The sequence below is a fragment of the Mobula hypostoma genome, chromosome 20 (genome assembly GCF_963921235.1).
Source record: "Mobula hypostoma chromosome 20, sMobHyp1.1, whole genome shotgun sequence".
Lineage (NCBI taxonomy): Eukaryota > Metazoa > Chordata > Chondrichthyes > Myliobatiformes > Myliobatidae > Mobula > Mobula hypostoma.
Window position 1 is genome coordinate 47,840,799 of NC_086116.1, and position 14,193 is coordinate 47,854,991.

Below are 14,193 nucleotides of genomic sequence, written 5' to 3' on the forward strand. Positions count from 1 at the left end.
GCCGTTGGAGGTAGAGAGAGATAATGCAAATTCTGATTCACACAGACCTTTGTTCTTCGCAGTTAGCTTTTGGGCGAACCCTTTTATGTCTTCTGTGGTCACCGACTGTGAACCCTCTGTTCCGGATACGACCGTTCTTCCTCGGTGAACCCGGCACCCAGGCAAGGGCGGACACACACACCAGGTTCCCGCTGATCGTACCTTTTCACCCTGTGTGTCTATGGTCGGTCCCGCAACCAGATCTCCAAACTCCCACCGACTTGTGGGGGCACACCGCTTTTCCAGGGTCTCGTTATCTCGTGATCTCGTGGTGTGTGTCTTGCCTTAGCAAACCTGTTCTTTTTATCCCCCTGCTGGGGTATCGCTTGTCCATCAAACTTCAAACAGTTCAGGTTCAAAGCAACCGGTCTGTCAATACTCGGAACTGTGTCTCTTTTCGTTAATCTCTCTCCTCTCTCATTAACATTTTGAACGCTTCTCCATTGTCTCCCTTATCTCTCTCATCAGTATCAATCTTCTGATAACTTGGTTCGTCGTCACACCCCTATCCTTCAAAGGACTTTTACCGGGGTAAAAATTATAGGCATGAATACATTATTAGATACACACTAATATACAGGGTCATCAGCTATTTGGCTAATACAGAGAACTTTAAGTTGTCAACACCTTGACAGACAGTCAGCAATCACGTTTCCGTTCCTTTTATATGTGTTATTTTAATAATCCTCTAAGACCAGGCTCCAACTTAGCAAACTTTAAAGTGGCCAAAAACACTAATGGGTTGTGATCGGTGTAAATTCTCAGTGGTTTCCATCCCGGACAAAGATAACAAGGGTCGTCCCACACAAACTTAGCATTCTTTGGCAAGAGCTTAGTAAGAGGGAGGGTAATATCCGCAAAGTTTTTGCAAAACTTCCGATAGTACCCCACCATCCCCAAGAACCTTCTCAGGGGTCTCTTGTCTGTCGGGGTGGGGACTTCAGAGATAGCCCGCACCTTAGCCTGCATCGGTGCCAGCTGCCCCGTCTTACCACAAATCCCAGATAAGTGATCTTTCCGTGGCCGAATTCACTTTTTGCGAGGTTCACTGTCAGGCTGGCTTCAAACAGCTTTTTAAACAGCTCCTCCCACGTGTTACTCCAGACCACTAAATCGCCAATATACGCTTCTGCGTTCTTTAGCCCTTTTGTCACTGAATTAATCATCCTATAGGAGTGTTGCTTACTAGGCTGACCTGATGTGATAACAACACCATGTCCCGGCTCTTTGCATCGCCTCAGGACATCCGAACATACGTGTGCGTGCCAGTTAATTAGCTTTATCGGCAGCTCGCTTTGTTCGGGGGTTAAGTGAGAGAACTCATCAGCAAAGTTGGCCAAAACAATAGAGTTCTCCCATCTGGTCGGCACCATACTTATCTTTTCAAAATGGGTTTTCCCCTTATCAGGTGGCACCCTAGCCTCATTAATTTTCATGATAACACTGACTAGGTCTGTTCACCTATCGTGGCAAGCTGTTAGCATATCAATGGCCTGTAATTGTGTTAGCTCACGTCTACAATAGTCAGTAGCATCCTTCTTCCTGTGCGGCCAGTAAAACTCTTTTATGATTCTATCAACTGTCTTCCTCACCCCAAAATGTCCACCGAGGGGTATCTTGTGGGCCAGGTTAAGAATCTCATCCCCATAAATTTTCGGCACTACCACCTGGTGTACTACCCCCCATTCCTCATCTGCGGACACGGTACGTGGTCTCCATTTCCTCATTAGTACTCCCTCCTTCACATAATAGCCCACTGGCTCCCTTTTTAATTCTGCTTTGGGGAGAGCTGTCTCCACCAAAACTATTAGCTCCTTGTCTCGTTCCTGTGCCTGTATAAATTCCTTCCTTGCTAATGATAAGTCTACCTCAACTCCCTCACTTCCTTCCATTTTACTATGCTGCTTCTCACTTTCTAACCCCTCCTGGTACAAGGCTGGTAAAAATGTCTCCACTAAATCTACATTCACTTCGGCAGCCTTTCTGGACTTGTGCCGAGTCACTGCGCAAACGGGATAAACCTGTGAGTCCATGGGCGGGGCCTCAATCCTGGCAGGCTGGCTTGTCAATCTTACTGCTGGGTACACCTCTCCGCCGGCAAGGTCATTACCGAGTAAGACCTCCACGTCTTCCATTGGTAGTTCGGGCCTCACCCCGATCGTGACCGGTCTGGAGACCAAGTCGCTTTTTAGGTGTATCTGGTGCAAAGATACTGCTTCAGTCCCTTTCCCAGTGCCTTTTATAACACTGACCTCCCCGGTCTTGGTCTCTGAACTAAAGTCTAAAACACTCCTTAAGATCAGTGACTGACAAGCTCCAGTGTCTCTCCAGATCCGCACTGGAACTGGGTTTAACCCCTCCTTCACCGACACCAATCCGGCCGAGATAAACCTCTCACGCCCTTCCTGAACTTTATCAGACCTCTTCTCCCCTAGCGGTTTGTTTACCAGCTCAATACAGCCAGTCGGAACCGTCGTTTTTCCTTTCCCCTTCTCCTTCTTTGGGGCAAAGCACCAGGACGCAAAGTGTCCGGCTTTCCCACAATTATAGCATACGATCCCAGGAGACTTCCTACCAAACTGCTCCCGGTCTACCTTATCCCTTTCACTAGTCCCCGGCTTACTTTCTGACTTTTCTGGCGGACTCTCCCCGCCCTCTTGACTACCCTTGTGGTAGCTTTTACTCGGGGTAAACTTCGCTTTGTGTGTCAACGCGTACTCATCCGCTAACTTAGCAGTTGCGGCTAAGGTGTCTGCCTCTTTCTAATCTAGGTAGGGTCTCATACTTTCAAGGACACAACCTTTAAACTGCTTAATCAGTATTAGCTGTAGCAGTCTGTCATAATCCCCATTGACCCCTTTCGAGGCGCACCAACGCTCACAATACGTCTGCATCTCACGGGCAAACTCTAAATACGTGCGGCCCCCACTGCTTCCTCGCATTCCGGAACTTCTGCCAGTATGCCTCCAGGACCAATTCATAAATCCTGAGTATGGCCTCTTTCACCACATCATACCTCTGAGCATCTTCTGCAGACAAGGCTGAGTAAGCTTGCTGGGCTTTTCCTTTAAGTACGCTCTGAAGCAAAACAGCCCACTTATCCTTCGGCCAGTCCTGACTTGCAGCAACTTTTTCAAAATGGGGAAAGTACCGATCAACATTGGCCTCCTCAAATGGGGGAACCAGCCTAACCTCCTGGGTCGCCCTGAACCCTCCACCTTGGTTCGGCATTTGGCCCCTATCTAGTGCCATCCTTAACTTCTCAAGCTCAAACTCCCTTTCCTTCTCTCTGTCTTCCCGTTCTAACTGCCTGTCCCTCTCTTCTCGCTCCAGCTGTTTTATTCTCTCTTCGCGTTCTAACTGCCTGTCCCTCTCTTCTTGCTCCAGCTGTTTTACCCGGAACTCGTGCTCGAGTCTCAATTTTTCAATCTGCAGCTGTACTGCTTCTCCACCAGGTTTGCCAATAGATATCACCTCCAGCTCCCGTTGGGGAAACACACCTTTAGATACATAGTGCTCAATGATAGCTCTGTGCATCTCCGCTCTCCTCATTGTCGACTTCCCCTTAAAAAGATTCAACCGTTTGGCCACAGTTGCCAATTCTGATTTCCTGGCATCCTCTAATGCCTCCAAGGTTGGCGCCTTTAGAAATTCCTCAATCTCCATTTCTGCTGTTTGCCTTTTCTTTCTTTCGGGAATTTTAACCCAATCAATTTGCCCAGTCCCAAATTTGGCGTTCAAAATCGCGGACGAGATCCCCACTTATGTTACGTACCCCGTAACTGGGTTGCCAAACCAGCAGAAATGGGCCACTTAGTTGGAGTCTGGATTACTGGAACTAAGGAAGTTTTATTAAAGAAATAAGTAACACAGTACTCTAATCGTAAGGATATGAATGCAACAGATTAGCAATGATAAAACACACATGTACACAGAACTAGGGTAATAGGAATCACACAAGCTCTATCGCAGTCTAGGGGTAAAATGATCAGTCTCAAGTGCCGCAGAGTTCAGTTCAGCTTAGGACAGTTCGCAGTAATCGCTGTTGTGCCGTTGGAGAGAGAGAGAGATAATGCAAATTCTGATTCACACAGACCTTTGTTCTTCGCAGTTAGCTTTTGGGCGAACCCTTTTATGTCTTCTGTGGTCACCGACTGTGACCCCTCCGTTCCGGATACGACCGTTCTTCCGCGGTGAACCCGGCACCCAGGCAAGGGCGGACACACACACCAGGTTCCTGCCGATCGTACCTTTTCACTCTGTGCGTCTATGGTCGGTCCCACGACCAGACCTCCAAACTCCCACCAACTTGTGGGGCACACCGCTTTTCCAGGGTCTCCTTATCGCGTGATCTCGTGGTGTGTGTCTTGCCTTAGCGAACCTGTTCTTTTTATCCCCCTGCTGGGGTATCGCCTGTCCATCAAACTTCGAACAGTTCAGGTTCAAAGAAACTGGTCTGTCAATACTCGGAGCTATGTCTCTTTTCGTTAATCTCTCTTCTCTCTCATTAACATTTTGAACGCTTCTCCATTGTCTCCCTTATCTCTCTCATCAGTATCAATCTTCTGATAACTTGGTTCATCGTCACAACACTTAGAGTATTGTGTACAGTCCTGGTTGCCACACTATAGGGAGGATGTGGTAGCAATAGAGACACTTCAGAAAAGATTGCCAGGATATTGCTTGGAATGGAGGGCTGTAAGGAGAGATTGGTTGTGTTTATCCTTGCTGAAGGTAGCCTTATAGAAGTTTATATTATGATGGACATAAACAAGGATAGGTAGTCAGAATCATTTTTCCATGGGTGGGAGTGGTTGTGGTGTCCAGTTCTAGAGGGTACAAGCTTAAGGTGAGAGGGAATAATTTAAAGGAGATGGGAAGGTAATTTTTTCATTAAAAAGTGTGGTGAATATCTGGAGTGGGCTGCCAGAGGAGGTGGTGGAGGCAGGTGCAATTACAGTGTTTTAAAGGCTTTTGGATAGGAAAGGCATAGGGGGACTATGAGCCAAATATGAGAACAAGTGACTAGTATACATAGGTATCACTGTCAGCAAAGTCAAGGCAAGCAAAGGGGCCCATTTTGTGACCTAGATTTCTATGATTTATTTATTAAAAGGTGGATCAAGGGTTGCTGATCCATACTGTGTTAGGTTCTATGTTTGTTCTGTTTAAGGTAAGCATTTACAGACCATTCCAAACACTGGATGAACATTTCCTTGGCCAATCCTGAGGAAGTTAAGAAACATTGCTTTTGATCTGTATTGGATTAGTTAAGGATGGCAGGTTTCCTTTATTAAGGACATTGCAAAACATTACAATTCAGTAATTTCATATTCGTCATTGGTAATATAAAGCTGTTTTCGGATTCCAGATACATTTATATAATTACCCTCTACATCTATGGTTCTCCATACCAATTTGCACTCTTACCTCAATAACTCAGCACTAGCACAATAAGAATCACACACATACCAAAATAATGCAAAAATGTCATTATTCTTCTGACTCTGTAATCTGCATCAGTTCCAGTTGCCATGTAGTACACACTGACCAGATATGGGCATTTCATTGCTGCAAACTCTTGCCAATTAAACAAGCCAACTAGTGCCAGAGGATGTGCAGCAAGACCGTGGATCCCAGGGAATATGAGGCTAAGGCCAGGGACTATGAGGTGGGAGAAAAAATAAAAATAATGGGGAGTAATCTTTTTCATTATCTGAAGTCTCATCTGTCTACTAAGCAGAGGATCAGGCATTGTCCGTGTGGGATATGAGCGACTCCATAATAGAGGGGTGCTTCTGATGATAAAACCTGCAAGATCATAGTCCCCAGACCTTCCTCATGCTGCCAAAATGTCACAGCAATAATCACAGGCTGCTTAGTTATCTTGAATGCTTGCTTTACCTGCATGCTAGCCTTTAGTAAACCATGCATTAAGAACTATGTTCATTGTAGCCTCATCATGCTTTCTTCACAATTTGTTTTCCTGTGTACCTTTGTCATCGGCAATTTGAACAACCCTGCCTTCATCCAATTCATTTATATAAATTGTGGAAAGTTGAGACTCCAGCATCAATTCCCATAACCTTGCCAAATGTCTGATTTCATTAACTTGTTCCCCTTTACCCACAATGAGCAATACATCATGTCAAACCTCCTCTGTGCAGTGAACTCCATAAAATCTTAGAGTGTAGAACCCATTTTATTTATTTTATAAACACAAGAAATTCTACCAATGCTGAAAATCCAAAGCAACACAGACAAAATGACGGAGGAACTCAGCGGGTCAGGCAGTATATGTGGAAATGAATAAGCAGTCGACATTTCGGGCCGAGACCTCCTTCAGAACTATTTATTGATTCTTTGCAGAAGAGTGTTTGCATAGAAAAAGAATTGCATTTACTTGTACAGTATTTTTCTTTTATCACCTGAAAGAAGACTTAATACTTCTTAAAGTATATTGAGTCCTATAAACTCATGAAGCATTAGATTCAGATAAAATTAATTTTGACAAAATTAAATTACTTACTGCATGGTACATTGTTGAATGCCCTTTATAAAGTACATGTTTGCATCAACCTCATCAAAGAATTCAACCGAGATAATCAACTGCATTTGCTTTTAACAAATCTGCACTGATGTTTATTTATTAACCTATTTTATTGCTTAAGAGAATACTAATTCAACTATAGTCACTTGCACTAACCACATTTAAAACAGTGCGTGACCATTTATATTTCTTTTAACTATAAATAAGACAATGCACCAAAAATATTAGACAACAAAGCAGAACTGTCTTTTAAGATGAGAGAAAGCTTAGAGAATAGTCACTTGAACAGGCACACACTCTAATTTCTACCTGCCCCCCCCCACCTATGCATTGAATAGAATGGCATTGGATGTTCTTTGTTCTGGTGAACAAGAAATTACATGTCACTGCTGACTAATATGGTGCATACAGATGCAAATGGTAATCTTACCACACATAAAACAACTTTTATCAGTCAGTGCTCATAAATCCTATAATGAATTGTATCTAAGTCTCAGTTTAGGAATTCCATTTTTCTGGACATTTAAAATATTGAAAATTTATTGTAAAAGTAACCCATTAAAATAGATGTACAGTGAATGATGACATAATATTTCTCTAAGCTTGTATGTAATTATGGTATGTATTCTATACAACAACTTTTACTAGATTAATATTTTGCTATTTTGCTAAATTGTAAATAAAATGTATAAGATGTTTAGTATAATTTGTTACAATCAAAAGTAAGGAGAAAATAAGATCAGAGTTTTTACATTTTGGACAGTATCAAGATCAATTTAAATGTTAGGCAGGTGGCCATGAAACAAATAAAATAAAATTCCATGTTTATCAAAAATCAGAAAATATTGGATTGTTCCATTTGCTCAAAGGTACAATGTTAATTATTCAATTACAAACGTCAAAGCATTGCACCGACAAGTAGTTTGATTCAGTTTTTTTCGTCCGATGCATTTTGCACCTGCCATATGGTGATGTTATTACAAAGGTCAAAGTCATTCCCACAGGAAATGAGTGAAGAGAAGATAATCAGATTTCGTGTCACCCCTTTGGTCATTGCGAAATCTTAAATTCAAAACATTTTTCTGCTTTTCACATTGCTATCTGTAGACTCTAACAACTTTCATAAAGCCTAGCCAGCATCTGGCTAAGCTTTTCATTTGTTAGGGGAGCCTAAAACTATGGACAATGAAAACAAGCTACTGATTAATTGATTCAGTGAAAATTCTATCCTGCTAGTTATGCATGCTTTTTTTAAACAAATCTCTGCAAACTTTCTTCAAGGATAATTCTGTCCCTGATTATTACTTCTAGGATCTTCCCTACCAATATTAAACGTACTGGTCTGTAATTACTGGGTGCATCCATATCATTATTTGAACAAAGATAAAACATTTGCAATTTTCCAGACCACAGGCATTAATCCTTTAATCTATTGACGTTTGAAGGTGAAGGATTATAATCCGCATTTCTCTAATTCCCTATTCACAGTCTCTTAAAATGCATCCCACCTGGAAGAGATGATACTTCCACTTTAAGTGCTGTTACCCTTTCTAGTACTTCTTTTTTTGGTAATTCTTAGCGCATCCAATATCTCAATTACGTTTTCCTTTGTTTTGTCCCTGGCAATATTATATTCATTATTGAAGACTTAAGTAAGGTATCATTCAATACCTCAATTATGTCATTTGCTTCCAGGACTAAAACTTCCTCTTTGGTCTTTGACCTGACCCAATCTCTCCTTATAACATTTCCTTTCCTGTACGCATACCTAAAGGATATATATATTTTTTTTGTTTTCTCTTTTTACATTTGCTACCAATATTTTCTTATGCTCACTCTTTACCATTCTTATTTTATATTTTCTTTTCCTGAAATTCATGTAGTCAGCCCAGCTATGAAGATCCATTGACGAGATGAGGTGAAGTAAGGTGGGAAATTGAATGGAATTCAATGGCTTGCTGGTCTTAATAGCTTGTTTAGTATTGTAAAATTGTGTGTACTGTATTTTAGTATAAGTGACAGCACTTGAATGAGTTGTGATTGAATGTTTGGCACCATTTTGCCATTAGTGTGAGCAAGAATCTGTATCCAGTTTGAGTGAAAATAGACAATCAGTATTGAAAACATGAGGTGCAAATATTTTTAACTTTCTTTGTTTCAGGCATTAGATAGATGGGAGAATCAAGGCAGTCCTCGAGCAAACTTCCCAGCACAACCCCTACCACAGAGTCTGCCCTTCCAACAACATGTCCACAGGGCTTCTTTCCCTGATTCTTCTGAAGGATTTGATCAAAGGAAACCTGACCCATATGAAGTATATGAGAAATCAAGAGCTCTCTATGAGAGTAGGCGTAAGTAAAGTCTTTTCCTTTTATTCCCAGTGGGAAATAAGCAGGTTAATGACTACCTTCCAACAGGTAATAATATTTTCTGGTGCCACATAATTTATAAAGAGATTACACATACGATAACATTTTGAGTTCAATTGATTTCCAGTTTGACATTCAGCAATATATACGTATGTACTGTACATAACAGCCACATAATTATTCTCAAACAAGAGAAAATCTGCAGATGCTGGAAATCCAAGCAACACACACACACATGCTTCTTTGTTTAAAATTTTGTTTTAAAAATCTCATTTTATTGAAACATTCAGGTATTTACTAATAGGTTCATGCATAAGTGGTGATGAATACAACTTTAGCCTCTCTGGATGGTAGGAATAAAAGATGAATATTTTTAAAAATATATTAAATTTACTTTTGTTAGAATTAGCAGTAAAATCAGATTTTTTTTATCAGCCCCACGTGTAGATTTTTTTGAATCGGTTTCATTTTCCATATTTGGGTGGAATGTGGAATAATTTTCTTATAATCTCAGTCTTGATATATGTAGTAGTTTTCCTAAAACAATTTCTAAATAGATCTTTGGTTAAAGCTTATGAAGAGTAATTTTGGGTAACTATGGGCAACATGAAATGTCTCCAAATGAATACATAGTTTGTTTAACTCCACATTTTCCTGTACAGAGCAAATGCCACCAAGGACTGCATATCGGGCTGATTCTTCCGGCAAGTACTTCAGCATTCATCATTCTGTGGCTTATGTCTAATTCCCCATTCGTTTGGATATTGTGTTTGTCTAATCAGTCGTCTGGTTGCAGCCAACTATTTCTGCATGATCATTTTCTTTCTCCTGTTATCTTTTATTCTAACACTGACGGGTCTGAAGCATTGTAAATAACAGCAGCTAGAAAGAGTGAGGCTTTAACTAATCATTTGGTTCATTGGCTCAGATTTCATTCCCATTCGATGAAAAGCTTGAGTTTTCCACAATGACTTAATGAGGCAGTATGAAAGTTGCTGCCTATGCACACGGTATACCAGAATCACAAATCCAGTGTCTGGCAGACACCACATTCAAAAAGTAATGAAATGTGTGGGAATTTTGCCAGTTCACAATTGTCATGTAGTGGAACTGCCAGCATCTTTCCCCTAGGCTGGAGATCTGCTATACCAGACAAGGTTTCACTGTTGGAAACACACAAAATTTCTTGCAATATCTGTATTTAACAGATCATAGGTCTGAGCAGTTTTGTTTGAAGTAAATGAAAGTGCCAATTTCATTGATTCTGGAATTCAGAAGATTGGCTGCAACCTGTATGTGATGCTGTATTGAGCACATTTGTACTGAACATTTCAGAACTCACCAGATTGCTCTATTTGGAACAGTCATGTATTTAATAGCTTAGTGAAACATCCACAAAGCCTGTACATGTATTACAAGAACTTGCCATCGATAAAACTGGAATGCGTATTTACAAGATCTGGACTATATTTTTACATTTATTTCTCTCATTTTTGAGCTGGTTTGCCTATTACAGTTAAACTAAAATCAGATGTCTTGTGCATCACTACTATTATGTAAGCAGCATCATGCTATATTTGTGTGTCCAAAATTTAGTAGCTGTCAGTTTCTCGAAGAAATCAAAGAGCATTTAACTTAGGTTTATGTAGATCAGTCAGCATATGTATGAGGTAGAGGAGGTAAATGCATTCATCATAACAGTGCTATGTGGTCACAAGCATATCATCTGCAGAAAATGAGCACTTTCTGCTGTTTACATGATTTACTGTGCAATCTACAATTTGAATTGCTCGTGTTTGCACAACCAATCTGTTACACATCATAACTCTAAAACATAAAACAAATCAAAAGAAAAACACAGAGCCAGGAAACGTGTACGTTTACTTTGGTGAGGTGCTTAAAGAATGCTTAATCAAACAATATGTTTACAATATTACTTAAGTATTAGAACCATAGAACACTACAGCCCAGAAAACAGGCCATTCAGCCCTTCTAAAACATTATTCCGCTAGACCCATTGACCTGCATCCAGTCCATAACCCACCAGACCTCTCCCATCCATGTACTTATCCAATTTATTCTTAAAACTTAAGAGTGAGCCCACGCTTACCACATCAGATGGCAGCTCGTTCCACACTCCCACCACTCTGAGTGAAGAAGTTCTCCCTAAACCTTTCCCCTTTCACCCTAAAGCCATGTCCTCTCGTATTTATCTATCCTAATCTAAGTGGAAAGAGCCTATTCACATTTACTCTGTCTATACCCCTCATAATTTTGTAAACCTCTATCAAATCTCCCCTCATTCTTCTACGCATCAAGGAATAAAGTCCTTACCTGTTCAATCTTTCCCTGCAACACAACTCCTGAAGACCCGGCAACCTAGTAAATCTTCTCTGCACTCTTTCAATTTTACTGATATCCTTCCTATAGTTAGGTGACCAGAACTGCACACAATACTCCAAATTTGGCCTCACCAATGTCTTATACAACCTCACCATAACACCCCATCTGCTATACTCAATACTTTGATTTATGAATGCCCAGATGCCAAAGCCTTCTTTACAACCCTGTTTACCTGTGCCACCACTTTCAGGGAATTATGTATCTGAACTCCCAGATCTCTTTGTTCCTCCGCACTCCTCAGTGCCCTACCATTTACTGTGTATGTCCTACCTTGATTTGTCCTTCCAAAGTGCCACACCTCACACTTGTCTGCATTAAGTTCCATCTGCCATTTTCTGGTCCATTTTTCCAGTTGGTCCAGATCCCTTTGAAAGCCTTCCTCACTGTCCATAATGCCTCCAATCTTAGTGTCATCAGCAAACTTGCTGATCCAATTTACCACATTATCATCTAGATCATTGATATAGACAACAAACAACAACGGTCCCAGCACAGATCCTTGAAGCACACCACTAGTCACAGGCCTCCAGTCTGATAAGCAGTCATCCACTACCACTCTCTGTCTTCTCCCACACAACCAATTTCGAATCCAGTTTACAACCTCTCCATGGATACCTAGTGTCTGAACCTTCTGAACTAACCTCCCATGTGGGACCTTGTCAAAGGCTTTACTAAAGTCCATGTAGATAACATCCACAGCCTCTCCTTTGTCTACTTTCTTGGTAACCACCTCAAAAAAACTCTACAAGATTCTTTAAACACAATCTACCACACACAAAGCCATGCTGACTATCCTTAATCAGCCCTTGGCTGTCCAAATACTTGTATATCCGATCTCTCAGAATACCTTCTAATAACTTACCTACTACTGATGTCAGTCTCACCAGCCTGTAATTACCTTGTTTACTTCTCGAGCCTTTTTTAAACAACGGAACAACATGAGCTACCCTCCAATCCTCCGGCACCATACCCGTGGCTAAGGACATTTTAAATATTTCTGCCAGGGCCCCTGCAATTTCTACACTAGTCTCTCTCAAGGTCCAAGGAAATATCATGTCAGGCTCGGGGGATTTATCAACCCTTATTCACTGTAAGGCAGCAAGCATCTCCTCCTCCTCTTTAATCTCTGTATGTTCCATGACACTGCTGCTTGTTTCCCTTCCTTCCATATATGCTATGCCAGTTTCCTGAGTAAATACTGATGCAAAAAAATTGTTGGAGATCTCCCCCATCTTGTGAGGCTCCACACATGGACAACTACTTTGATCTTCTAGGGGACCAATTTTGTTCCTTACTATCCTTTTACTCTTAACATACTTGTAGAAACCCTTCGGGTTTACCTTCACATTATCTGCCAAAGCAAACTCATGTCTTCGTTTTGCTTTCCTGATTTCCTTCTTTAGTATTTTCTTACATTTTCTATACTCTTCAAGTATCTCATTTGTTTCTTGTTACCTATACCTGCTATACACCTCTCTCTTTTTCTTAACCAGATCGTCAATGTCCCTTGAAAACCAAGGTTCCCTATGCCTGTTGACTTTGCCTTTAATCCTGGCAGGAACATGCAAACTCTGCACTCTCAAAATTTCGCCTTTGAATGCCTTCCACATACTGAACACATCCTTGCCAGAAAACAACTTATCCCAATCTATTCTTCCTAGACCCTTTCTCATTTCCTTAGAATTGGCCCTTCTCCAATTTAGAACCTTAACTTGAGAACCAGACCTATCCTTATCCATAATTAACTTGAAACTAATGACATAATGGTCACTGGACCCAAAATGTTCGCCTATATATACTTCTGTCACCCGACCTGTCTGGTTCCCTAATAGGAGATCAAGTATTGCATCTTCTCTCGTTGGTACCTCTATATATTGATTTGGAAAACTTTCCTGAACACATTTGACAAACTCCACACCATCTAATCCTTTCACAGTGTGGGAGTCCCAGTCAATAAGTGGAAAGTTAAAATCCCCTACTATTACAACTTTCTGTTTCTTACATCGGTCTGCTATCTTTCTACAGATTTGCTCCTCCAAATCTCTCTGACTACTGGGCGGTCTATAATACAACCCTATTAGTGTGGTCACAACTTTCCCATTCCTCAGCTCCACCCATATGGCCTCTGTAGATAAGCTGTCGTGTCTACACACAGTTGCGACATTCTCCCTGACTTGTAATGCCACTCCTCCCCTTTTCATCCCTCCCCCTCTGTCATGTCTGAAACAACGGAACCCCAGAACATTAAGCTGCCAGTCCTGCCCTTCCTGCAACCAAGTCTCACTAATAGCAATAATGTCGTAATTCCACGTGCCAATCCACGCCCTAAGCTCATCTGCCTTACCTACAGTACTCCTTGCATTGAAATAGATGCACCTGAGAACATTTCTATCATGTACAAACCTTTGATTACTGTCTATACATGCAGTCCTCACATGACCTTTATCCACTTCCACCTCACTATCTGCTCTAACACTCTGGTTCCCCTCCCCTGCAATCTAGTTTAAACCCCTGAGCAGAACTAGCAAACCTACCCGCAAGGATGTTAGTCCCCCTCCAATTCAGGTGCAACCCATCCTGTCGGAACAGTTCCCACCTTCCCTGGAACAAAGCCCAATTGTCTAGAAACATGAAGCCCTCCCTCCTGCACCATCTCCTTAGCCATGTACTTAGCTGCATTATCTTCCTATTTCTAGCCTCACTAGCACGTGGCATGGGTAGCAATCCTGAGATTGCAACCCTGGAGGTCCTGTCCTTCAACTTTGCACCTAACTCCCTGTACTCTCTTTGCAGAACCTCTTCCTCCTTCCTATCCACGTCATTGGTCCCTAC

The 14,193-nt window shown here is 41.5% G+C and overlaps 1 protein-coding gene across 12 annotated transcripts in view; it reads left to right on the top strand.

The window, feature by feature from the left end:
• The window catches only part of magi2a (membrane associated guanylate kinase, WW and PDZ domain containing 2a), a 600,063-nt gene that overhangs the window by 491,595 nt on the left and 94,275 nt on the right, over positions 1–14,193 (top strand). For all 12 annotated transcript variants that reach the window (XR_010021125.1, XM_063072811.1, XM_063072812.1 and 9 more), the window contains 2 exons: positions 8,751–8,940; positions 9,621–9,662. Coding sequence is in view for 11 of the 12 variants with exons in the window: in XM_063072811.1 (XP_062928881.1) it covers positions 8,751–8,940; positions 9,621–9,662 (232 nt within the window). In the remaining variant the exon portion in view is untranslated. The remainder of the gene's footprint in view (positions 1–8,750; positions 8,941–9,620; positions 9,663–14,193) is intronic.